The sequence below is a fragment of the Lepisosteus oculatus genome, chromosome 3 (genome assembly GCF_040954835.1).
Source record: "Lepisosteus oculatus isolate fLepOcu1 chromosome 3, fLepOcu1.hap2, whole genome shotgun sequence".
NCBI lineage: Eukaryota > Metazoa > Chordata > Actinopteri > Semionotiformes > Lepisosteidae > Lepisosteus > Lepisosteus oculatus.
Window position 1 is genome coordinate 48,410,859 of NC_090698.1, and position 27,667 is coordinate 48,438,525.

At 37.0% G+C, this 27,667-nt stretch overlaps 1 protein-coding gene across 6 annotated transcripts; it reads left to right on the plus strand.

Moving 5' to 3' along the window:
- On the plus strand, positions 1–27,187 carry kif2a (kinesin family member 2a). 6 transcript variants are annotated; one of them, XM_015367976.2, is made up of 21 exons: positions 1–211; positions 11,915–12,009; positions 12,582–12,704; positions 13,392–13,446; positions 15,342–15,452; positions 17,249–17,349; positions 18,075–18,170; positions 18,427–18,481; positions 19,029–19,191; positions 19,381–19,471; positions 20,027–20,090; positions 20,172–20,263; positions 20,905–21,047; positions 21,752–21,956; positions 22,713–22,823; positions 23,161–23,228; positions 24,026–24,139; positions 24,718–24,865; positions 25,198–25,299; positions 25,514–25,649; positions 25,807–27,187. In XM_015367976.2, exons 1-21 carry the CDS (start codon positions 151–153, stop codon positions 25,890–25,892), a joined length of 2,220 nt encoding a protein of 739 aa, XP_015223462.2. In that variant the 5' UTR covers positions 1–150; the 3' UTR covers positions 25,893–27,187. The 6 variants fall into 6 exon arrangements, with proteins under 6 accessions (XP_015223462.2, XP_015223469.2, XP_015223475.2 ...); XM_015367983.2 differs by having other exon boundaries at positions 24,026–24,109; XM_015367960.2 differs by lacking the exon at positions 1–211 and adding an exon at positions 219–439.
- The last annotated feature ends 480 nt before the right edge of the window (positions 27,188–27,667 follow it).

The following is a 27,667-nucleotide window of genomic DNA, read 5'->3' on the forward strand; positions in this document are numbered from 1 at the left end:
CGCAGGCGTCCTTCTGCCATTTTTCCTCCATCTCCCGGTTGCTTCTGTTACTGACCTCCTCCCGGTTTTCAGCAGCGTTAAACCAGCAAGGTCTGTTTCAAATAAAAACAGTGCATTAACACCGCATTTAATATCCTTCACCCATGAAGCATGGCGGCTAATTTCGGCAAGATCGTCATCGGCATTTACGTGGAGATAAAACGAAGCGATGGTAAGTGGTCTGTGATGATCGGTCATGTCAGGTTTTTTGGATTGATTTTTCATTGGGAGTTGTTGGAGTATCTTTGTGTTGCTGGTAGTGAACAGCAACCGTTGACGCTGGCAGACACGGCTGCAGTGGCCTTGGGCGGGGGATGCAGTATTCTTCAGGATTTCTCCTTTGCTCCCCTGTTTGTAAAATCCGAATTTTACACATTTTATATTCAAGAAATTCAACCAGGTTAGTTCGGCCGGAGCCGATGTGGGGTTTTTGTCATATAAACGCCCTGATCTCGCATGAACCTGACGTCACTTGATTGGGAACCGCAGTTTTGACATTTGACTTGTTACAGAAGTATTTAAAATATCAACGCAAAAGCAACACATTTATTTTGCTCTAGACCAGAAAGGGTGCAATTTTACCGTTTCGGATTGATGTGAAGAAATCTACTAAGGATAGATAAAATCAAATCCCGTATTTCGTGCTGTATATCTGTGAAATAAGAAAAAAAATGCAGGTCACAAAAAATGAAGTCGGGCAAGATGTTAGCATGTTAGTGGATATTTGCCGACAGTTTCAGATTGTCTTCAGACAGGAACTCGCAGGCAGAAACTCATAACTCTGGATTGAATCAGTACTAAGCCAAACTGTAGGTTCGGTCAGTGTTCCACTCATTTGTTTTTCTCTCACAATTGATTTCAGTTTTGTACGGGTGCTCATGTTTTGTTCATCTTGTCCCCAGATATTGCAGAAATGCTTGTTAACGCTGGACAGTTTTAGGCAAGTGGCTCGGAGGGGCGAGTGCGCATGTGCCGGCTGGTTTGCCGGGCGTGATTAGAAAAGGTTCAGTATTCGGCAGCTCTGTGCTGCAAAAGCATGGTTTGTGTGCTGGGCGTGAAACCCGGCGGTGTTTTTCTTTAAAAATAAAAAAGATGACGGAATTATAACCCGTTTAAGATTTTATTTTTGTAAGTTTCGTGTTCTTAATTAAACACAAAAAACTACACACAGACACCACCTTGACTCTGATGCGCTTTGTTTATTTTTTTTAATATTATTAGATACGTTATTTCATTCTTATTTTAAATGTAGGAATTGCAGAAATCTAGCCGATGTCTGTATTGTGGGGGTTTGGTGAAAAGTTTACGTACTTATTTTAGGACTGTTGTTTTGCTGCTCATTACCATCCCAATTATATATTTGACGGAGCGAATTGTGTATATTGAAAGGAAAGACACCTTGTATGTTGCTTGTTCAAGAAACATTTAACAGAGAGCAATAGATTTGTGTCATAGCGGATTGAATTGGAAGTTGTATAATATCTTAACTTATTCAGATTTGAGCAGTGAATAAGGAAACAACCTCACAAGAGCTGATTTTCTTCACAGTTCTTTGTGATCACGGGATTATGTAGGCCTAAGTGGATGTCACTGGATCAGCTAAAATAGTGGAGTAAGAATGAATACGAATGATTTACAAACCTTTAAGTACTCCAAACAATTCTTTACACAAATAATAAACCATATCTAAATTAAGATGCCTTATCACCATCGTGTTGAAGCAGTTGTTTAAGATGCCCTTTAGAGAAGTTCAGCTAAACTCGAATGCATTCAGATCTTGTCCCTCATTTGCCATATTGCACGAGAAGCTCTTGTGTAATTGGAGTTAACTGTATAAATCGTGGATGCAAGGTCTCAGATTACAAACATCCATCTGGAGATGTCACAGCACCAAAACACAATACAGACATTCCAGACCTTGCATATCAGGTAAAGAAGAAAGCATGTCAATAAGTCAGGTGCTTCTGTTTCTGTGGCTTAACAGAAAATTTGCCCTGTTGTTTGCAAATACAGAGAACGATTTATCTGATATTTTAGAGCAATATAAAGTCAACCTAAACAACCTAAAACCACATGAAAAGGCCATAAGAATTGGCGGAGGCCATCTGGACTATCTAGGCTTATTATGCTAGTCAATTGTATTAGCTCTCAGGAGAGTATATCTCATGCTAAAGCCTAAAAGAAGAAGAGGTGTAGTATCTGATTTCTTCTAAACCAATCTGAGAGGTTTTACTACCAGCACTCCAGAAAGTTTCTTTGCATTTCAATTGTGAGCTTTCCTCATTCTTCCCATCGGATTCTGGGACAGAGTCCTTGTTAACGTCAGGGCATTCTGAAACACCTTTCTTTACGAGGCATCCCTGAGCTTGCTTTCTTTCAAAGTGGTGTCAGTTTAAACATTTCAGCAGGGGTTGTGCTGACCCGTTCCTGAATGAGTGTTGTGTCTTCAAAGTAAGTGTAAAGTAACAGCACCTCAACAGCTGGGACAAATTGTTAAATCGGTCCACTTAAGCTAATAATGAGCTGATTTAGGTTGTATGTATGAGCTAAGCTGGGTTGAGAGCCTGCTGACACACGAGCCTCGCAGGTCCTGTTTTTAGGCTGTCATATGTTATGTCTGTTAGCAGTGGATTTGCATTGCTTTCCTGTTCACAGTCTCCAAGGCTCGTGCATCCAAATGGGCAGGGGAGTAGAGTATTATTAGTGTAATGACACGACTGTGTTGCTTTTAATAAAACTTAATTTGATTTGGTCTATTATCAATGCAGGAAAGTTTTCCATTTTCATATCATCTCCATATTGTAAAGCCGATGACAGTATTGTTTTACTTTTTTATGCTCTGTTGATATTAGAAGTGTTTGCATTCGGCGCTTTGCATTGAATGTAATTTAACATAAACAGACTCTTTAATAAAGACACTCTCAGGCTTTTTTTTTCCCCACATTACTTAGAACAGGTGTTGTGAAATATTTTAATCCTTGCACTGTAGCAGTGGAATCAGCTGGGTAGGAGAGGAAAAAAATTCTGAACACAAATCGACACCACTGTTATGACCTTAATAATTGCCGGTCATTTTCAAATGCAAACATACTAAATTCCTTAAAGAATAGTAATATCTGTTGTACAGCTAGTCAAGTTTTGATAAGTTTAAGTGCCACAGCTTAAGAGACCAAATACATCTGTTCAAAAATAGCTTTGCCTGTTGACCACCTATCTCTTTTTTTGTGTCATTTTTGTAGCAGCTTTTGTTTTTGCTGGTCCTCTTAACTGAAGCAGTCATGTTAATTGTAAATGTGCCGCTAGGCCTTTACATCTGTTATTTCTTTGTTCATTCTGCTCATGTTGTTTATTAACTGAGTAGGCCTTGACTATTGCATGCATTAAAGAAGTATGCATTCTTCTGCCAGAGATACTAACTTTGAAGTAATTTTGTTGTGTGGTTATCAGCTGTATGATGAAGTAATGATTCCTCTCTTGCCTGTTATCAATTTAATCCTGTTTTACAGGATATTATGTCTGTTAAGTACATAAGAAGGGTTACACATGAGAGCAGGACATTATTTTTCTCCATCTAGCCCATTTGTTTGCTAATTTAATTGAAATTGGGCCACTCCTGTCTTCAACGGTTTCAGGCTCACTCTTTTTTTTTAATTTCCACTGCTGATCTGAATCACGTTATTGAACTCATTATTTGTATAATAAAACAGGTCCCCTATTTCTTTGTCCTTGATCTGTTGCCGTTTGGAAAACATCTGTGGAACTTGCAGGATCCGGGCCTGGAGTTGTCCGTGCCTGTTCTAGCTGTTTCTTAAAAGAGGTCAGGATGTCACCTTCAATAGCATGGCTTGTTTCAGAGGCCCGCACAGACCCTTTGAGACCCAGAGGTACTTCTTTGTCATTTTAAACACACTTCCCTGTAGTTTACACTTCGTGTCTCACTGCTGATTCAAAAGGAGCTCACTGGCTTGGTTTTGTCAGTGCAAAACCAAGGCGTTTCAGGATTATGAACTCTTGAATCAGGTCCTCCTGAGCTCGTGTTGTAGTCATCCAGGCTGGAGAAGGTTTGAAAACAGTATGCAGATTTCTGGCCGTTATCATATCCTAAAAAAAAGTAACCTATCTTATGAGCCTTGACTGTGTTTTTACTAGTACACTAGACAGAGGGTTAATTGAGCCCTGACTGTACTCTGCCTTGTTGGATAACCCGCCCTGTTTTTAATAAAGCACGGCACACCCATGGATATTTGTTAGATACAGCTGTTGTTATAAATGGAATACAGAATTACAACATTACTTAGACATATAAGTTCTCCTGCGTTCCATGCCTCCATCCAGTCAGCATTACATCTGAATTCCCTGTCTGTCAGTCTGACCCAGGGGTCTCAAACTGTTCCTAGAGGGCTCCAGTCCAGTGTGTTTCATAGGTCACCCTAACTCAGCTGTTTCTGAAGACTGGGAACACTTGTAAGTTATTCATCAGTTAAGCAATTCCTTCAGTTAAGGGGTGCTGTAGTCCAAAGAATGTTGAGATTTTTGTTCCAGATCTGTAAATTACATCATTTAACAACAATCAGCTGCTTAACTGATCACTGTTGTTCCAAGTCTTTTAAATTTAAAGATTTAATTCATACACACCTGCTGGATTGTGGCTTTCCAAGTCCAGGGTTGGTGACTCCTGTTCTGCAAGACAACTAGTTTAAATTAAACACGCTCAAGTACTAAATGAGAATCTTTTAAACAAATGCTTGTACTGACCTGAAGTTTAGACTCCTGTTTTTTACTGGATTAACTGATGTAGTTTTCCTTTGAAGTCCAGATATGTCATATGGTTATCATAGAGCATTATCCTGATTTACACATTGATCGTATAAATGTAAGAAAACAAAATGTAATGACATAGTGGGAGAAAGCCGTTAAAATGTTTCTTTGAATATGTTTTGATCCTACACTCGTGTGGGCTTATGTTAAAAATTGTTACTAACCAAATTAATGAAACCCCATGGGTATGAGGCTGTTTATTCTTAACATTATTTAGAATGTGTTGCAGGAGAAATGGGTCACTGTCACACTTCTTCAAACCTTGTCTGGAAGAGGATTTTCTGGCTTTTGATTCGCTGAATAACAGACACTGCCAGACTGTGTTTGAACTGTGCGAAGGGTAGCATCTTTAATTTTAAGCACTTACTATTTTTAAGAACCTAATCTCTAATTAATGTAATACACACTGTTTTTTAAATGAAATCCCAGAACCTGCAGAGACCTTTATAAATACTCAACTGCAGTTTTAGGAGGCCTAAAAGTACTATTAATTTTAATTTTCTTTTGCCTTGATAATCAATTACAAATAACTGATTTTTCTCTTGGAGTTTCTGGTACATTGTTATAATTTAGGAGCTGTAGCCAGTTATGGTAGTGGAGAGATGCAACATTTAAGGTTTTATAGCTCTCTTTAAATTAGACGTGTTAGAGAGGAAACGAATATGAATTTTGACTACTGGAGCAAACAAAAAGTTCAGAGACAGTTCAGCTGGAATGAAAATCAGAAAGGTTTTAGATTTTGTTTTCTGGACTGGAGTTGCCTTTCTGTTATAAAACAGTAGGGGTGACTAGTAACCGGTAAAACGAATAAGTTACACCAATTCTACACTGAACACGTTTAGGTCTCTTGTGTGGAAGCTGTTTAACGGGACGGTCGTGCCATCTTGAATCTGAAAATACTAGAAGTGTGCCAAGCCAATGTTCAAATCAAAGCAAAGTTTTCGTCTTGATGCAGTGAGTAGTCCGTGCATTATGATGAACAAAATGAACAGTCCATTCATTTTGATTGGCTTTTTCATGGATTCATGAACATTGTTTTATGTAAAAGGTTTTACATAAAGGAGGGGACCCACTTCATTCACTACTGAAGTGGAGCCACTCCTGGGTGCTCACAGCCCCCCTACACTGTAGGTCAGGCACTAGTGAGAAACGGCTTCACCAATTGAGTGCTTAGCTTTGTTTAATGTAGAAATCACAGTTTGCTTAACATAGACGATATTATACAAATATACTTAAGTAAGGTAGTGGTCTGGTAAAATGTGATGTGTTTGTGAGCACTGTTTTTCCAATGTGGAATCAATGCATTTTAAAAACAAAGCATCAAAATCCTTGGATGCCGACTGCCTGATAAGACTTTAGACAGCCTAGTAACAACGGACTCAAGCCCACTAAGTCCATTATTTCGGCCTATTGTGCGGATGTCATCCAGATGCATCTTGATTTGTTTTCCATGCAGGTATGAGAGGAGTATATATCCACGATGGCTTCCAAGGGAGAGTGGTGATAAAGTGTTCATCTGAGCACAAATTAGGAACTAGAAGCTTGTTTTTCTGTGCTGTTTGCTTTTACATTTTTGTTGTTTTCATTCAAAATCTTTCAAAAAATGAGTGTTGACAGGCGTCTGCTGCATCACACCTTTAGATAATGTTACAAATTAAACTTAGTTTACTGAAAAAAGTTTTTTTGATAATGCACTAAAATTAGTTTTAACATTAGAATGTGACAGCAGTACCGCTTATAGCGCACAAATTTGAAGACAAAGCTAGTCTGATTTTTGCAATTTTACACTAGTGGTAAAAAATAAACTTGTGTCCTGGTATTAATTTAGAAATAGCATTTGCCTGGCTGATGTTGGTGGACTCTTTTTAATGAAAGTTATATAGTATAATGCTGAATAATAAAAGAAAAATGGTAATGTCTAAAATCTGATAGTCTGAATGAGTATAGCCAGGATGCCTTGCTTATTTGAAGGGTTTAATATTTGTAGGATGGGGGAGATTGAAATAGCTGGCATATGCCCAAGACTGTCGTCATGAAACCCTTAAGAGAGACAATGCAATCTATGAATGGGTGTATTAATGTGAATACTTGAATGCCCAAAAGGTTCATCTTTTATTGAAAGAATCGGGACAATTCATGCATCCTGATTATCCCTTGAAATTATCTATTTCTTACAGCTGTTCAGTTCCTGACATTTCCCCAGGTAGTTCATTGTGTCATTTGTTGCCGTGTAGCTCATTTACAACATCCAATTTTAAGCAAGATGCAGGGAAAGTATTGGGTTACTGATGGATACATACTTCTGACATTTGTTCTAGAAAGTTATTAGAGGTCAAGCAGCAATATGGCTGACAAGTTAATTTGACTATTCTTAGATTCTTGCTAGTGCATCATCTATATACAAGCAGTGATTTTGAATAGGACAGTATTTTGTTAAGAACATGCCCCAGAAGATTTTGCTGGAATAAATGCTATCATTTATGAGAATTTGATATTCTCGTATGCTCTTTAAATTTTGGATCTAAATTGCCACAGCTGAAAAATCTGTGGGTATAAAACGCTGTACATAAATATAAAATACATTATATAGGGTCCCAAATGTTAAATATCACCTCTAAACATAGAGAACATAACTGCTTAATAATTGTTGTTTATGGGGGGAGTTACACAAAGCTCCCATTTCCACAGGGTGGGACGCAGTTTGGGAAGCACTGCTGTCAGGTGTGTGGAGAAGGGTTTGGTTTGTTTTCCAACTAGGAATCAACAGTTGGTTTTTTTTCCTGGTATGCCTCCAGTTTGGTGCCTCAATTGTTGATTATTTCTGCATGCTGCTTCAAACCCATATGCTGGCACAGCTGAAGGATACTGAGAGGTCCACAGTGTCACGGAGATCAGCGCAGTGGTGCGTCCCTCTCTGATGACACTACAAGTGTCTGGTACGTCTCAAATGCAGGCAGTCCAGGCTGCTCTCCAGTTGTCCACAGCTGTTTTGGGAATCCTGGGTACAGTCACCTGAATACTTAGCCCAGGTTTGGAAAGGCAACACCTGAGAGCATAGCCTGCACAGTATAACCTTTGCTCTGAGCAAGTGTCTCTACTTGTTGAACTAATCAGTAATTTGGGGGTTCTGGTGCAACTCCTTTATAGTATTAAGAGAGCATCAGAGACGGCACACTAGCCTGCTTCTTCAGATGCAAAATATCCCTTTTGCATACTTCAGTGTTTTGTAAATCATCTCGCGACCCCGGCTGAGGGTTGCTGTTGGGAAGCGGTATGAATCCTTGGAGATTTGGTGTTAATGCTGGTTCATGTGCAGTCTAATGCCATTTGCCAACTGGGGTCCACCAGTTGTTGTGGATTAATTAGATACTGCTAGACTTGAGCAGTTTGGAAGGGAGTTTGCTGGAGAAAACTAGGATTTCAAAATGTTACTGTCTCGGGGGCAAACACTCCTTCCATGTGGGGGAACTGTACATGTTTGATATCTATGTTTGTATGCAAGAGAAACAATAGAGATCTAGGTCTATACCTTACTAATATGCAGTAAATGTGTGAACAGCATAAGGGTGCAGTGTAGATGGTTAGGGCATTAGGCTGGCACCTATATGAAGAAAAAACGATTGCATGTTATATTGTGCTTTTGTCACCCTCAATATTGAGATGCATAAACTGTGAGTACTTGCTGATCAGCATGTGATCAGCATCTGCAATGGATGTCTCAAAATGGGAGTAGTTTGGAATTCTTTTAAAGTAGAAACAGTAGGACAGCTGATTGCTCACAATGTGCTGCACGAATGTTGCGTGGAGGCAATATTTCAATGCCACAGATTTTATCTGCCATCTCAAGGTATGAGTTTAACCTGGATTTTTAAAGGTGGATAAGTTAAAGAGACGCAGGACTTGGTGGGGGGGGGGGTGTTACTTTGAGCGCTTAAACATCCAAAGAACTGAAATTGTGAGTATTTGAGGTCAAATAAACATTCCAACTATTCAGCCATCTCGTTTTAGATGCCACCAAGCAGCAGGTATGTATCTGGACCTCCACTTCTAGAGCTGCACAGTGCCTTTCGAAGATGCATGCATGCAGATGCTGCTTGAAGATGGTCATTTATCTCCCCGGTGTCATAACACTGATATGTGGACGTCTGGTGTGTCACTCGTGTTATCAAGAAGCTTACAGTAGCTGCACAGTGGACAGATGTGAATTACAACGTTCAGAAGGCAGGACTTTAAGCTTATGAGTTGTTGTATACATCCATCCATTTTCACTCCTCTTCTCCTGGTGAGGGTCGCTCTTGAGTTGTTACATAAAAATTAAAAAAAAATAATACCTCCAGCTCGGTACGAGTTCACTCGTTTTGTAGCTTAGCTTTGATGCTGATGCTTTTTAAGAAAACCCCAAATATAGCAAGGCTTATGAAAACTGTTAACGGTGCATTTACCATTACATTTTTAAAAGAATTAAATGATTAGTGAAGTATATTTATGAGATACCAATTTTATTTTGTGTTAAGAAGTACTGGTGTTGTTTTGATAAACTTCATAACGTCTCTTAGTTTTCTGTAGGTAAATTGTTGGTTAGAGCATTTTGTTAACCGTATAGTAGAGTGTGTGACTTTACAGAGTCTGTAGCTTTGGTAAGGTTTGGAATTGTTTTGTAGAAGTAAATGAAACAATTTCAGATTCCAAGAATGCTGAGATAAATGTTTTTTATGCCTACAGTTTTTCTGTTGACAGTCATTTCTCATGAAGTACAATTGTGGATTTCGATGTGGCAGTAGCTGACAAGAGATAAGAGTAAGAGAACTCCGATGCAGTCATAAGTAAGACCTTTAGGGATAATTTTGTGTACTTTGTGAGAGTTTTTGTTTTTGCTTGGGAATTTGGAAATCTGTCATATTGTATGACAGATTTTTTTCTTTCAAAAAAGAAATATGCATAGGGCCAAATTGAAATGTTAAATGCTTGCATGCAGGAATCGAAAAAATTAGATTGCTGCAAACAATGGGTCATTGCTTTTTATAAACTTTAACATAACCTGATTTAGCACAGTGTCCATCAATAATTTGTGATTTACCCCCAAATCCACTGTTATAGTATGGGTTTCATTCATATAGATGCAGATTGATGCTGAATTTTGTTTAATTGCACAGTAGATTTAAATGCACTTCATATGGCTACATTGTTTTAAGTATAGTAGGATTCTATCTCCAAAAATACTGCATTCTTTCATTTCCTGATCGTGTAACTAATGTATTATTGCCAATGTTGTCACTGCATCCTTAAATACCCATCCTGGGAGAAGGAGGGAGTTCAGAGAAGCTCAGACAGGAAATTCGGTGCTGGTTGGAAGAGACATGGCCATAACTAGCCTACAGGCGCTGTGAAGTCACACAAGTCTTCTGAAAGTTTTGCTGCTGAAAGCCAAGGAGCTGTGGTTCGCTAATCCTAAATCTGCTCCCTGCAGAGCTGAGCGAATTGTGCAGCACCACATTGGGAATCCTGGTCATATCACAAGCTGACTGACTCAGACTAGGAGCACAGTGTCTGGATCACAGAGCTCCACCTCTGTGGAGTGTGCATGCTTTAACTGGCTGAGCCAAATAAGGAATTCCAAGCCTTTCTTGTTTTGAATTGTTCACATGCACATAGGGATATATTTGCACAAGAAGCCTTAGGTGGTCTAAGATTTTAAAGCACGGGAGAACGTGGTGAAGATCATTATATAATCCTTTGCAGCGCTTATTCATATGCAAATCTATTAATTCCAAAAAATGAAGCTCTAACGGTAAGCTTTTTTTAACATGCTTATAATATATCTGTGTTTTTATTGGTATACAGTAAAAATAAACTGCAGGGTACTTCTTTAAACAGTAGATCACGAAGTAGCTTTCCCATTTTTAATATGAGAAATGATTTATAGCTTTCTTGTGAGAAAATTTGATTTGTTTTAATTGAATGACCCAGCCAAAAAAAAAACATTTTAGAAAATGAAATGCAATCACAGCATAAAAGCTCTTCAAACGTCAGAGACAATCCTAGAGGAGATGCATCACTCCTTAATAACCAGCAATGCAGTTATAGAAATTTACATGTATACGGGGGGGTTGAAACAAGAGATACAATCAGCACTTTGTAAGTAGATATTCTTGTGCAATTTCTTATTGGTTGAACATTTTGTTAGTCCTTGAAAACCAAATGACATTTTCTAAATGTATAAATATCGCCTCTTTGAAATAACCGATTCACTAATCTATGTCAAACTGAAATGATAACTTATTCTATTCCTCTGGCCTTTTAAACATTACAAAATTGTGAATATTTTTTTAAATGTAACCAGTGGTATCACTTTGTATGTGTAGTATGCAATACAGACCTAGTGTTTTGAGGGAACTTGAATATGTTCAAATCAGAAAAAAGCTACTGTATTGCAGAGTTTAGCCTTGTTTGACATGAATTGCTGCTTCAGTGTGTTCCTGGTTCTTAATCAGCATCACCCATCTGCTTGGTGTTTAGCAGACACAGATGCTGATTATGTATTGCTCTTTCAACATTCAAAAAGGATACCCTTTGGAAAACTAAGTCCCTACAGAAATCAGATAAACTTGCACATGGTTTAGTCTGTCGACTTTGTCATTTAAAATGTTTGTACAGTATTTCTAAAGTATTTTCTTTATTTTTAAATTCATAAATGACCATTGGTTAATAGAGGAGAGAGTGCATACAAATCTTTCTGAAATTAGAAGGAAAACAGTGTTCTGTGTTAAACAGTCTCTTGCTGTACATCTCGTTGAAATAAAGTGCTGAAATTCAGTAGCAGGAAGACACAGACAAGTGTTTAAATAAAATACTGCCACATTGTTATAACCTTGTTCTCATTGGTGAATGCATTCTTTGCATCAGTCACATTTTTTCCTGACTAAATAAAGTGTTTGTGAACGCTGATCCTGGCACTCAGATGAAGGTTATTTATTACACTGATGGAGTTTTACATTGTGTTACTCTGATCTTTTTACAATGCAAACACATGAGGAAGTATTTGTATTTCTTTTTTCAGGACGAATACATCAGGCTATGGTCACATCCTTGAATGAAGACAATGAAAGTGTCACGGTTGAATGGATAGAGAATGGTGACACTAAAGGAAAAGAGGTATGTTTCCATATTTGTCCCGATGAACAGTTTCATAAAGCTTTTTTGTACAAATCTGTGCAATATAATATTTAGTTAAGGATGCAGTGGGTAATGGATAGCTACCTATCCTTTTTTTAATGGTATTCAGCCATATTCCTGACATATTATTTAGAAAATGCACACTTAGGAAAATAAAACAGCCAGTTTGATAATCAGCTTTGGTATTAATTGTGTTTGGGCAAAGCAGATAGATGTTTTGCAGTGGATTATTCTTTCTATGGAGTCACCAGTTTGTGTTAACAAGGGTCACATTCCAGGTTTCTATATGTGGTAAATGTTCTGCAGATCTTAGAGCAGTGGAGAAGGTTTGACTTCATTTGTCAGGTTTAAGCCATAAGTAATAAACCAGTTTAAGACTTTTCTTGAGGCCTTCTGAAACTGATCTGAAAACATCGAAAATATCTACTGGATGGTGGCTCTTCAAGAGTAGATTTAGGAATCTCTGGTGAAAAGATTGTAAAATGATAAAGCAGCGATTTGAATTCACAAGAATGATTTGTTTAAAATGGGATGATTTTATATTTTGATAGATTGACTTGGAGAGTATATTTGCACTTAACCCTGATATCGCCCCTGATGAAGACATTGCTCCTAGTCCTGAAACCCCACCTCCACCAACGCCAAGCTCTGTGAAAGTTAACAAGATAGCAAAGGTTTGTCTCTTGCATGATGGCCTACAGTGTATTTCCTTGTGTTTAGTGGCAGAGATGCCTAAGATGGCCTTTGAAAATTATAAGACAGTGAAGAAGACAGTGAAGGATAATCTTGCACTTCTGTTTTGGTTTAGCTGGGGCTACCTAATACTTAATTGTAGGAAACACTCTTTTCTACAACTTTTATGTCTTTTTTTCTTTCATTTTTGTTATTCTTTTTGTATCCATAGACAAGGTGAAGTTAAATGTACAGAACAGTAAGGATATGTTGAGTGAGATGGACGAATATAAACCTAGTTTTATTTTAATTATTTCAAAGCATCGAGGAAGCGCAGTGGCCCTTCTGGAATGCCTATGTTCCTCACCTTCCAGGTTCACAACTGTATTTGTAATTTTAACGAGATGTTTATGGGTCTTTAAAAGCCTAACTACTGGGGTGTGAATAAATATGGATTTCTTACTTTATGAACTTGAATTAAGTATATATAATTATTTATGAGTTAATTGTAATGATATTGTTTCCTTTTTAAAGAAGGAAACATTATCCTATATGTATATATTTATGTTATTTGATGTTTGTTGTTCATATTTCATGATACTTTTTGAAGGGAACAGTATCCTTAATGTTTTATGTCCCGAAAAGCTATTAAGGGTGCTACTTTTATTTTTCTAAACTTTTATTTACAGAATCGAAGAACACTAGCACCCACTAAAAATGAAACACCTTCCAGAGATAACAGAGGTAACGTTTTGCAGCACTACTTTGTTCATTATGTCATTTTAATTTTAAAGGCTTCAAGACTGTGCTGATATTGAGACATATTTTGATTTTGAGCATTTAAATAATACTACTACAAAACTGCCAGCATCTATCTCACCCTGCAACTCACAACTGGCAGCCCACTGAAGCACAGCAGGTGTGACCCCAGTCAGTACCTGGATGGGAGACCTTCTGGGAAATCTCAGGTTACTGCTGGAAGAGGTGTTAGTGGGACCAGTAAGGGGATGCTCAGTCTGTGGTCTGTGTGGGCCCTAATGCTCCAGTATAGTGATGGAGACACTGTACTGTAAAAAGACCAAACAAGGATGCCATCCTTCTGATGACATGTAAAACTGTGGTCCCCAGTCTCCGAGGTCATTACAAATCCCAGAGTGTAGGGAGTCGGGGTGTTACCCCGGTGTCCTGGCCAAATTTCCCATTAGCCTTTACCAATCACAGCCTCCTAATAACCTCCATATTTAAATTGGCACCAGTCAATGGTGGTAAAGCTCTTTGAGTGGAGTGTCCAGAAAATCACTAAATATGTGTATAAAATAGTATAAGATGAATGCATATTTAAGTACAGGGCTTTACAAAAGTATTCAGACGCTTGCACAATTTTCACATTAATTTGCTTTAAAGTTTGCAGTCATGATATTTTAGTATCAATACTTTTATGTAGGACCAGGTAAATGTTTATTCCACGCTGAAAGGGAAAGCAAAAGGGACGCACCATTTCCACTGCGGAACCTTCTTCAGGTGTGTGGCTCCACAGCCGAAACGTTGTCTCTTTTCTTTCCCTTTCAGCGTGGAATAAGCATTTACCTGATCCTTTGCGGCCTCTGTGTGCTGACACAGCTCCCTACTTATACTTTTATATATTCAACTTGCTCCAATCGTTCAAAGGAAAAAACGAAAGGAATTAAATAGGTATTCAAACTTATGGGTAACTTGAGAGACAACAAGTACAGTAAATAGAAAGCAAGGGCTTTCTTCAGGTAATATCCCAGCATGCTTATGGTCATATAAAAAAGTGCTGGACAGGCCTGTTTGCCCATAGTTCTGGCTAGCATGGTTGCAAGAGGAGTCCTCAGTGGCTTTCAAAGAGGGTTGACTGTTGAGGTACATTTGGTAGGAACTTAAGAAACCCAACAGTACACCATGCAGATGTTTCATGAGCAGCAATGCCTAATCTGATGTCAGCATGGAATTGAGGGAATGATATCATCATCAAAGGGTAACGATGGGCAGATGTACATTCTCCAGGATCATGATACCTGTGCATCAGTTCAGATTGCAAGGCAAAACAGGTTAGCTGCTGAGTAGAAACTGATCAGCACACTTGCGGGTCCAGTGGTTCAGAGAGCACAGGCAATAAGCTATTAAGCGGTGAAGAAATGTGTTATTGTCAACTGAATAATTTGTCACCATATTCTTGACAAATGGACAAGTGCACATGTAGCACCGTCTTAAAGGACTCTACAGCCCTGAGTGCATAGATACCACCAGTGAAGGGTTTGTACAGTGTGGATGCACTCATTCCCTTGGAAGGAAAGCTCAATGCTCACTTTCTAGCTGCTGGGAAGTGTGTATTCCAGACTGACTTTTCCCGCATCTACAGAGTTCGTGTGATCACAATGACTGATGTTATCCATATGTTCATATGTCAAGGTCCACCAGATATTGAATCCGTGGATCTGAATAGTTATGCAGTCGACAGATCTTTATAGTTTTTAAAGAATGTTTATAAGTATTTCTTTTTTTAGTTCACAAAATATGACCATAGGAAGTCTCAAAATACATTTGCATAGCACTGTAGATGTCTTCATGAACATATGCACTTACCGGTCCACTCGTGACTTTATTTTGCTTTGCAGTTGGGTCTGCTCGAGCACGGCCCAGTCAGCTTCCAGAACAAGCACCGCAGCCTGCAGCACAACTGCAGCAACAGCAGTCACAGCAACAACAGCAGCTGCAGCAGCAGAATGGTAGTATTACAGATATTTCACCAGCTCAACAAGCAAAAAAGGAATTTGGTCTTCCTTGTATGTAAACATTTCTCTTTCAGGGTGTCAAACCATGTTATAACTATTGGTAGTACTTGTTTTTCAGTTCTTTTAGGTTGGGGAGAATAATAACAGTAGTCAAATGCTTTATTTATCTCCTTTTGTGAAATTGTTCATAGCAATCCATTTGACGGCACTTTGAAGTTCCACCAGTAATATCTACATGGGCTGAGCAGGCTCAGTTGCATAATGTAGCTTCCCTTTTTAGATCTTGGTTTAACCAAACAATACACGAATTACAGCTTAGTCTCAGTGTGCGACTATTTCCTAAATTCTCAGTGTAATTGTCGATATATATTTATTTTCTCTCTCAGTAAAAGCTTATGATTTAAAGGGAAATTGCCAAAGTACCAGAGTAGAGCAGCGTACACAATCACAATAAGGATTTGTGAAATAGGATTGGGAGAATAATCTTTTTAATCTTTTATGGTTAAACGCTTTGTAGTTTGAATATAGCTATATCATTAAAGTGCATTTGAATCCATGTGAAAATAGTACGTGTGTGTGTAAATATGAGAATGTCTGAATAACTCATTCCCGCGATAATGTATTTATTTGTGCTTAGTTACTTACATTTAGTTTCAAAACTGGTTCAGACATGTGTTTCATCATTAAATCAGGAATATCAGAAATCTGTGCCAAGCTTTTGATTTAACAAGTCCGCTGCATTTTACCATTGGTGCAGATTTTCTCCCTGAAACGTGTTTCTTTAAAGAGACCGGAAGGAGAGAAAGCACTGGGTGCCACATTAGGATTCCCTGGCTTCTTTAAACAGACAAATGGATTCCTTGTGGGACTAGTTCTTAGAAACCAACGAAGCTAGATTGATTGATTGAATGGCCTCCTTTTCATCGGTGTCCGTTTTTATATATATATGTGTGTTCTTGTTTTCAAATGGACACTTGGCCCTCAGACTTGACAAAATGCTGTCATGAGATGACTCTCTTGCTACTCATGTAGGGAAGTCAACACTGACTTCCCAACCAGGTACAGTAACTAAATGTCAGAATCTGCGGTTCCTCTCATAATAATTGGGATTACTATTACACTGTTTTAAAACTAGCCCTAGACCTGGTAGGTGGATAGAAATTAAACATTTGTTTTTTAAGTGTAACTTTGCCTTTTTCTGTTTTCTTCTAGATTGTAGAAGAATTTGTTTAAATAAAAACTTAATTGGTACTTTTCTGGAGTATTTTAAATGTAAAATTGAGAGCTGTATTTATAACAGTAAAGTATCTTAACTTCTAGTTAAACTCTGCAATTACTTTCTCAAGTAATTAGGCAAGAGTAAATTAAATATTTTTTTGTGTATTTAAGTAGTGAATAAGAGGGAGTTAATAGTGTTTAGTATTTTTTAATAATTCCACTGATTTTTTTTTTTTATCTGATTTTTGTTTCTCTTCCTTGTTTCTGTTTCCGATGTCTGTGCATCTTATTAAAACCTGTCAGCTCTTTTGTTGATTTGCAGGCTGGTCAGAATGGTAACTGTCATTTGTTTGAACAGGTTAAAGGGTCCTGTTTCAGTGTGGCTGTGTAAGGGGAAGAATGCTTGTTCTCGCTGAAGAACACATATCTTGAGGCAGTCCTGTCTGGCACAGAGAACAAGTGGGCTTTTAAATAGTTTGCCAGATACATATCTGATGATGCTTTATGTAAAGATGCCCTGAATCTAAAAAGAAGCCATTTTATCATAATTCAGTGGAATGTTTGTTTTTTAGCTCGCAGAAAATCTAACTGTGTCAAGGAGGTAGAAAAACTGCAAGAAAAAAGAGAAAGAAGAAGGTTACAGCAACAAGAACTGAGAGAGAAAAGAGCACAGGTACATTTTCTGTTATTAAAAGTGTTAGATTTTAAGATATTTTCAGAGAGGGGATTTTGCTTTCTCTAAATTGTGGTTGTGGTTCAAATTGGCAATAAAGGGTTTGAAGAATTTTACACATTGAGACTTTATCATGTTATCCAGTTAATCTGTCTAAAATTTCTAAACTTTTGCAGCGGTTTTTTATAGCACTTTGAAATCTGTGGCGTATAAATTAAGTAAATTTGTATTTCAGAACTATTTTTCTATTTTTGCCATAGTTTCAATGTATAGTTTAAGTATTTCTTCACATTTATCCTACCTTTGCTGTAAAAAGAGGAATAAAAATCTATGCTTACATTTATATGTAAACCTTTATTTTTTAGGGAACTAGGGCGTAGGTATTTTTTTTCCTATTAGGTAGAGAATATGTAGAACTGTTTTGATGTACACTTCTAGAATTCCCAACTTCACCTGAACCTTTGAGCTTTAGTAAGAAAAAAAATGAATTTTTGCTTTAAATCTGTTTTTTTGTATCTGTTCTATGCCGGAATTTTTTTTCTTTATGTAACTGTCCTGTAAAAGACATGGCTGGGTTTTAGATTAATGCCTTAGGTTTGTGTTATGGCAGTTTGGAGACAGTTTAAACTGCTGCCTGTTTCTGTCATTGAGTTTAATCCCCATATGTAGCCCTGTTGAACTGTTATGTTGTAATTTTTTATTACATTTTAATTGCTTTCCTGTAGGAAGTTGATGCTACAAATCCAAACTATGAAATAATGTACATGATCAGAGATTTCCGGGCAAGCCTTGATTACAGACCATTAACAACTGCTGATCTGGTAAGAACGTGCTTTCTAACTTTTCACTATTCAATGACAGTGGTGCCTTGTCAGGATATTTTAATTTCAGGTTAAGGACATTTTCTTAAATCTACTCTTTTCATTTAAGGTAAAACATTGCATGGAAAATTAAAATTGTTTGAAATAGTTTAGTTACAGATACATAAACACCAGCACTCATTTCAAAATTAAATTCACATTTTCTTAACACGTTCACATGCTCATTCCTTGTAAAATCAATATCCCTGTTTTTTAGATTGAAGAGCACAGGATATGTGTATGTGTAAGGAAACGTCCACTTAATAAGAAGGGTGAGCTGATTTATTCTTTTTTTATCCCTCTATTAAAAAGAGTTAACATTTTCACTTGTATAAAAATTCAAGCCAGCGGAGGGCCTAACCAAAGCATTGAAAGCTTTTTATTTTATTTTTTTTTCCTAAAAATGATCCATTTGTTTTTCAATTAAATATCGTTGGTTACAAGATCTTATTAAAGGTGGAAAAAGGTCTGACATGATTTGTCTTGATTTCAGCCTTTACATAAAAAGGCTGAAAATTCAATAAGGGTGTGTAGACTTTTGGTGTCCCCTGTACATATATGCAGCGTTAACTATAGATCTGTCAAAAGTACACTATTAATTTGTAGAAGTTAATGTACTATGTAGATGTTGCTATGCATTGTAATATAAAAATCTGTCTAACTGATTAGGATACAACAGGTTTTCTGCTCCTGCTGTTTATTGTCAGAAGATATTGCTATTTCTAAAACATAAGGAACTTTAAAATAACCTCTTTCAAATATTTTAATGACTTCTTCTAGTATGTAACCAAGTCAGTAATATCCTGTACACAATTTCAGAAATGACCTTGAAGGATCTTGACGTCATCACTATTCCCAGTAAAGATGTTGTAATGGTTCATGAACCGAAACAGAAGGTGGATTTAACAAGATATTTGGAAAACCAAACCTTCCGCTTTGACTATGCCTTTGATGATACCACTACAAATGAAATGGTTTACAGGTATTTTAATTCACAATTTAAAGTTCCAAAGAGGCTAATGCTTTTTTAGAAGCAGACTTGTATGGGACTGTACAGTATTACAAAATATCCTGCATAATTGGAATGAACTGCATCATTTTACACATAAGACAACAAGGGGTTTCGAGAACTGTATTAAGGTAGGTTTATATTTTCTGTTTTTTTTTGTAGGTTTACAGCCAGACCTCTTGTGGAAACTATATTTGAGAAAGGAATGGCAACGTGTTTTGCTTATGGACAGACTGGGAGTGGGAAGACACATGTGAGTTTTTGGTTTATACCAATTTATGTTTTGATAGTTTTCTTCCTTAATAATAATCATCATAATAATCAGGACCTTGGTTTTACACAGACCGTAGGTCCCAATAACACCTCTTCCAGCAGCAACCTTAGCTTTCCCAGAAGTCTCCCATCAAGGTGAGCTTAGTCAGTACACTGAACTTCAGTGGGTTGCCTGTTGTGAGTAACAGGGTGATATGGCTGCTGGTTATATTTATATTTATATAGCTGGCTATAATTATTGGCAGTAAATGCCTTTAGTATATTTTGTTATGATGTAAATGCTAACATTGACATTGACATTAAATATCTTTATTCATTGTTGTTTTGTGATTGTTTTGCCCACCGTGATCCTCCAAAACTCTTATTTCACGTTTTGAATCATATAGTTTTCTTAAATGTTCCTGGACAAACTCCTTTATCAATCTTTGAATTTTATTGATATTTGCCAATTATCAGTCATTAGGTTTTGGGAATATTTCTGGTTATATGTTTGGGAACAAAATAAATGTCTCATGACAGACTTTCTCTTTTTCAGACAATGGGTGGTGATTTTTCAGGAAAGAATCAGGATTGTTCTAAAGGAATATATGCACTTGCAGGTAAGTACAACTTCAACGCCAAAGAAAACTGAGTTCAGATTTTGTTTACTTGTGCTAAACTAGGCTTTAATTTTTTTGCAGCGCGAGATGTATTTCTGATGCTCAAGAAACCGAACTACAAGAAGTTAGATCTTCAAGTGTACGCAACATTTTTTGAAATATACAGTGGAAAGGCAAGTAATAGTATTTTCTCCTAATATGAGTCACCTTTGTATGCTGGACATTGCTATTTTACAGCAATTGCAAAACCTTTCCCTATTTAGACCCAGATTTTTTCAATTAACATTTGCATTAGGTGAAGTAGGAGAGACAGTGTGGACATGACTGCATAATGGCACTTCTACACAAGATCATGCCACAGTATTTTATGGTTCGTATGCGTAGTCAACACCTAAGGATAAAAAAGAAAAAAAAACAATATTAGTAAGTAAGAGAATTTGATTAAATTCAGTTTATTCTGAAGGGAATGGAATAGTTGTTCACAAAATTCTGTTCCCTTTCTTTCCCATCCATAAAGAAAGCTGAAGTACATTAATCATTGTTGCAGAATTTGGTGTACAGTGACTCTGCATGTTTTTGGGGCTATACTATGAATATTAATTGATAATGTATTTCCTTAGATGCTTTGAGAAATCATTTGAAAGAACATCAATGTTGGGCCTTAGATACAGTATATTTAGGGATGCTGTTTTTATTTTATAAGATTCATTTGTGAATGTTTTTCTAAATCAAGAAAATGATTGGCAAGTTTGCATCTGATGCTAGCTCTTGGATTGCTGGTGCTTAAGTTTTTCTTCTGTGTTTAACTTTGAAGGTTTTTGATTTGCTGAACCGGAAAACCAAACTCCGAGTTCTGGAGGATGGAAAACAGCAGGTTCAAGTGGTGGGATTGCAAGAACGAGAGGTGAAATGTACCGAGGATGTATTAAAACTCATTGAAATAGGCAACAGCTGCAGGTATGACTAGAGTTTTATGTCAAGGCTGCTACATATGTATGCACTGTACCTTAATTTAAAAAAAAAAAAATTTTTAGTTTTGAAAAGGCTTGTAGATACTGCATACTAATCAGACTTGTAAAGCTGTGTAAAACTCCAAGAGGATTAAGTGCTTGGTGGTGATGAGTTTTCTTGATGATTTGTCTCTGTGACCTTAACTCATATTAGCATATTAATCTTTTAGGGTATTTAATACTGTTTACATGACACTTAGGTTTTATATTTCTGAAAACTAATTTCAGCATTTTACTTTATTTGATGTGACATTTAATAGATAGCTACTTTAATAGTTGTTTAATGTAACCTTTGTAGTCATTTAATTAATGCAAAGAATCTGTTTTGTGTAATTTCACACTGAATATGTCATTCTTTGTGTGTAAATTCATGGTTTTGCATGTTGTATGTTTTTTCATAAGCCACTTCGAAACCTGTGAATGTTTCTTTAGTCTGTTGTTTGCAGGTAATAAAAAAAAACATGAGAATAAGTTTACTGCAATATTTACTGAAATGTGTATATTCGACGGACTTGAAATTTGAATTTTTGTGAGGGATTTATTTGTAGTTTTAAACAGGCACCTTTTCCATTACATTTGATCAAACTTCAGTTTGCCCGTTGCTTTGCTTTTGTCTTGAGGTGTAATTGTTCTTAAAATGTTCTTTCACAGGACATCTGGGCAGACATCTGCTAATGCTCACTCCTCAAGAAGCCATGCAGTATTTCAGATTATCTTGCGGAGGAAAGGCAAGATGCATGGCAAGTTTTCTCTGATAGATCTGGCTGGAAATGAAAGGGGAGCAGACACCTCAAGTGCAGACAGGCAAACCCGCCTGGAAGGTGCTGAAATTAACAAAAGCCTTTTGGCACTGAAGGTATGTAAAATGTCATATTGCTGGGATAACTTAAGCTGCAGGTTCAGTTCCAGAGGTAACATATACAAAATATACTATCTGAAATGTCCACCTTAAAAAATCTGAACATCTTATCGAGTTATCGCTTTCTAAAATATGCCCCGATTTATTTGAAATATTAAAGAATTTCTGTTAAATTTGTACAGGCAATCCTTTTCTCCCTACTGCTAATTTTTACTGACTGTTATCTATATATTTTGGACAAGAGTTCAGTCGACTCAAGTGTCTGCTTGCAGGGCAGGACACATCCTATAGCTCAGTGGTCAGAGGTTGTTAAAAAATCAGACTGTGCCAATTGCTGTTGGTAATAAGGAATCCTAGGGGCTGAACAAAAATGTGTAACATTACGAGGGGTACAAATGCCCAGGGGATATTTTGGTGTCCAGTGTAAGTTGTCTCCACCAGTGGGACTGGCTGGATTATGTGTGATTTTCTGCTGCATTTGATATGCTGGTACAAAATCTCAAAGGCATAAAATGGACTTTGACAGCAAGAACATCTGTCTGCCAAATCGGTATACAGCAGTAGTGCTAAGCTTTAATGAGTAAATGCAAGGTTAATCAAATGGGACTAGGCCATTCCAAATGATAGTTAACATTACATTGCAAAGTTAACAATTTAGCTCTATTAGTATTATTATTAATTTAATTAACATTGCAAAGTTTACATTTTTTTTTGTGTGTAATTGTAGGTAATTGTTAACCTTTGTTTTGACAGGAGTGCATAAGAGCTTTAGGACGCAACAAACCTCACACTCCTTTTAGAGCAAGTAAACTCACCCAAGTGCTACGGGATTCTTTCATAGGGGAGAATTCTCGAACATGCATGGTAAGCCAAGCCGTCTTGAAACATATCTGTAAGTTTAACGAGTAGTGTCATTATAACAGGATGAGTTTATACAGGCACTCTAACCATGACAGCACTGCAGTCTTCCTCAGATGCGGACATGGCACATAGCACGTAATTCAGATCAATTCATTTTCTTTCCAGGTGTGTACAGTATGTTTCTGTGGAAGAGTCTTTAGATTCTCATTGTGTGCCTGTCCCAGTGATGACTAGAAAAGAATATATACTGTGACTTTGAATTTCTTTTTTGGCTAAAAAAAAAGTCTGCATAGTTTTTATCGTCATTGACAATATATTAACTTGCATATTTTCTATTCAGATTGCTACCATCTCGCCTGGAATGGCTTCATGTGAAAACACATTAAACACACTGCGATATGCAAATAGGTGGGTGAATGTTTGCATCTAATTTTGCAATGAGTGGAATCGGTGCAATGTTCGAAATATTGTTGCAAAGCTTTTGAAAACAAAAGCTTAGATTTGAACATATTTCAGAAATCTCCCTAGCCACCTAGTATAAAGAAAAAAAAACATTTTCCTGTAATTACAGACTGTTATTAGTCTGGTTGGCATGCAGGTGTGTTAAGCTCCCAGTTAATGATCCCATTTATCCTGTCCCTGTGTGTGAAGGGAAGGTAACCTTGACAATTCCATTACATTCGATTGCTTTTTCCTTCTAGGGACTTAATTAACTGTCCACCAATCAATTAAGGCTATTAAGTACTGGTTGGGTTGATCTCCCACTTTACATGGAATGGAAGTGTGAAGGTTGCTCCCTGTGCTCTATGTGATTCATTCTTGAAGAACATAGAAAATCTACTTGTGGTCAAAATATTTTTACAGTACATAACCATTTTTAGTACCCCTTTCATTTTAATTGCCCTTTAAAATGGAAATAAAACTCATAAACCTGGCTGTGGATTAATCACGTATATTTGTGCTGTGTTGCAGTACAGCAGGAAAGTAAACACCAATTCTGGAGGCATTTAGGAATTTCAGAGTTACTCTTGAAATCTTAAAACAGTGCAGAGTGGATCATTAGTGACTTTGCTATTTTTTTAACACAAGGCTGTGCTTGGGGCGTCTCTTTGCCCGAAACAGGTGTTGTGGGAAGGTGCTTGTGTGGTTATCTGTTTTGACCAGAACCTTTCCTTTCTGTTTACTGCTTTATCTCAATACTTCAGAGTAAAGGAATTTGGAATAAGTCCTTCAGACATTCCCTTCTCCCAGGGTGGCGGCAGTCGCTCTGAGCTCTCTCCTGCCTATGAGTATGATGACTTTTCTACTTCGCCCAGCAGGTGTACTTCTCCGCATTTCACAGAACCTTATTTTGTTCTCCCTTTCATTTTAATTTCTGCGGCATGGACTGCAGCGCCTCTAGACGTTCATACTTGAGTTTTTTTTTTCTTTCAGTTACATCTTTTAACTGCACTTTGTTCATTTTCTGTCAGCCATTCCAGGTGTAGCATGCATTTGTTTATCCTTTCATTTGTATCCGTACAAATGTGTTTTGTTTTCTCCTTGCTAGTTTCCCATGGCAAGCTTTACTTTTAATTTGAATTATTGTAAGACATAGGTGTGAAGAATGTAATGTCACCATATCTTGCTTTTCTAAAGAAGTCCTGGTGTTTTTTGAAGAACCAGTATCATAGAAAATACATGACATTTATAACATTTATTTCATTTGAATAACAACATCTGTCAGTTTCTTCAACAGTGCATTTTGAAGCTTTCGAAGCTTGATCCTAAATATTTAGTGTGGAATTATTATGTATGGTGTCATTACTTCAGTCTTTATCAACAAAAAATTCTATAACTACATCACAGTTAGAGAGGAGAGGAAACTGTGTAAACTGCCTCTGTCCTGTGGTCACAGAGTGAAGGAACTGACTATCGACCCGAGTACTGTCATGGAAGGACGTCCCAATATTCATGCTGTCAATCAGCTAGATCCCTTGGAGGCTCAGTGGGGTGTTGGCAGCTCTCCTCAGAGGGATGATCTAAAGCTTCTTTGTGAACAAAATGTAAGTTTGTTTTACCTAATACCTAGATGGTTACTGCTTTCCATTTTCATTATTTTCGGACAGCAACATTTTACAGACCTTGGATGTCAAAGGATCTAGAACATAAGGGTATAAGAAAACAAGAAGAGGCCATACAGAGAGTCTAGCCTGTTTAGTACTTAGGCGCTAGAGGTACCAAATATTTCATCCAGCTGTTTCTTGAAAGAAACCAGGGTAATATCTTCGACAACATGGCTACATTTGTCTTAGAAGGACAACAGATATGTTCACTTGGCTGCAGGTTATTTTGGGTGTTAATTGTGTTCTGTGATGAATTCCGGCTGCTCCCCTAGGAGGAAGAGGTCTCTCCCCAGCTGTTCACATTCCATGAGGCCGTGTCCCAGATGGTGGAAATGGAGGAGCAGGTGGTGGAGGATCACAGGGCTGTTTTCCAGGTAAAATCCAGCTGTGCTGCCAGACGTAATTTGGTATTTAATTTTTTTCATATAACAGTTTTGTGTAGCAATGTGATTCCTGTTAAATATTTGATCGTTTTATGGATAACAATAATAATTTGCACCATTTAAAGTCGTAAGTGGCATACCTATTTGTATTTAAAATGAGTTGACAGCACACATTAAGAGATAATGGAATTTGCTTTCTCTCTAGGAGTCTATACGGTGGCTGGAGGATGAAAAAGCACTTTTGGAAATGACTGAGGAAGTGGATTATGACGTAGACTCTTATGCCACACAACTAGAACAAATTCTGGACCAAAAAATTGACATCTTGACAGAACTCCGAGGTAATCTCAATTTAACTTTTTTTACACTTTTTTCTTATCCCTTCGCCACACTAATTTTAGTGTTTGATGCATTAAAAAAATAATAAATATGTAACAGGAGAATTTAACATTCAGACAACACTTTAGCCTTGTTAAATTTGGACCCTTTTCTTCACAGATAAAGTGAAATCATTTCGAGCAGCTCTCCAAGAGGAGGAACAGGCCAGCAAGCAGATAAATCCTAAACGACCACGAGCCCTTTAGGATGTAGTTTTATGTTAAGGCTAAGTTGAAATGGAAAATCCACTAAACTCTCTCTACTGTAAAATGATCTAATAACTGGTTGTGAAGATCCGGCTGTTTGAAAACTAAAACTTGCTGAAATGAATATTTCTAATGTCCACTTTCCATTGCACATCAGACACTCCCCGTTGTGTTCAGAGAAGTGCTTCTCATCCAGCAGCACAAAAAAAAACAAAGGTTGGATTCCATAAGCACTTCCGTTTTTTACTTTTTATTTTAATTACCAATATATGTTTTGAGCTCCTTGCCAACATTTTTTTAAAGAAAATGAAGTAAAACTGTGGACTTTTGGCTTCCATAGTACCTGTTAATCTTGTTGGAATTTTGTTATAAAAGATTGGTGGGATAGTTTTGAAATGTATGCATGCTCAAACCAGCCGTGATTGTAATTTACCACCCATAGACATGACTGTGCTCACCTGTCAGTGCTGTATATAGCAGTGTTTCTTTAGGGGGACGGCTCATTATTCTGCTAAGTCACATAGTAAATACAGTGAATAAACTGCATTACTTGTCAGTGTTCATTTGTTTCCTTGGATCTATTTTGTGTTTTATAACACGTCTAGTTTACTTTTGTGCCATATCATGTTTTTAAAAGGCAGTTCTGATGTGTTGCATTGAATTTCCATTTACTGTAAAAAGTTTTTCATCTCATTTTAACACTTTCTTTGTAAAAATATGAAAATTTTATCTAATGTATAGTAACCGAACACTGACTTTGGAGATAAGTTGTACTTCTAAGCGTTTAGTGTGTACGCCAGATTCAATGCTGGCTTAAAGAATAAAGGTTCACTTGTATGATTTTATACTGCAATGTATGATATATTTAAAGACAATGTTTTAAAAAAATAGAAGTATGCTAATTTGTTTTACCATTCATATATGATTCATAACTTTTTGAGGTGAAAATTTTTACTTTTTGGTATTGTTCTCACTTGTGCATATAGTTCAATACAAGACCCCATACTGGTCATTTCCAACGGTTTTGGCTCAGTAATACATGAACAACTTGCTTCACTTTGTACTAAGTCTAACCAGACATGTCTAGTCGTTCGGTAAAGTACTGTGGTAAACTAATTTTACTAAACCTTCCCTATTTCAATCGAGTCATTTCATAACTACCTTGCTTTACCTTGTTATGACCCAATAGGTTCCATGATGTAAAATGTAAAGCCTCCATGCTTACAAACTCTGTAAACTTGTGAGCACTTTACTAACATAATATGGAATAAAATGAAGAAAACCCTGAATCATTATTTTGAACCTTTCTAAATCATTCCCTTTTGATTACATAAAACACTGCTGTGGTGCTATAAGACAGACGTTGGCTCTTACTGTGTGGTTCTGGGACAGTGTTTTCATGTGGTTGTGAAAAAAATACAGTTGGTTTATGTAAGATCACTTAGTCGTGTATCTGGATTAGCAGCAGTATGTCGTTTTAAAATGTGTATGTAGTAAGGTAGAATAAAATAAGATTATGTGACAGGTTAAAAGAGACATAGTTTATATATTTGTCGACTCTTCTTTCTCAGACATGCCCAGTGAGGCAGCTTTTTACGAGTGATAGCACTTTGTAGCACTCTAAGCTAGAATGGATGTGGGTGATTGATTGCACAACTGTAATGTGCAAGCCTTTGCCAAATAAAACTGTTTTTAAGAAATACAGAATAGTACTAATATATAGTAATTAACAGTTGATGAGTTCTTAATATTCTTAATGGTTTTCTGTAAAAACA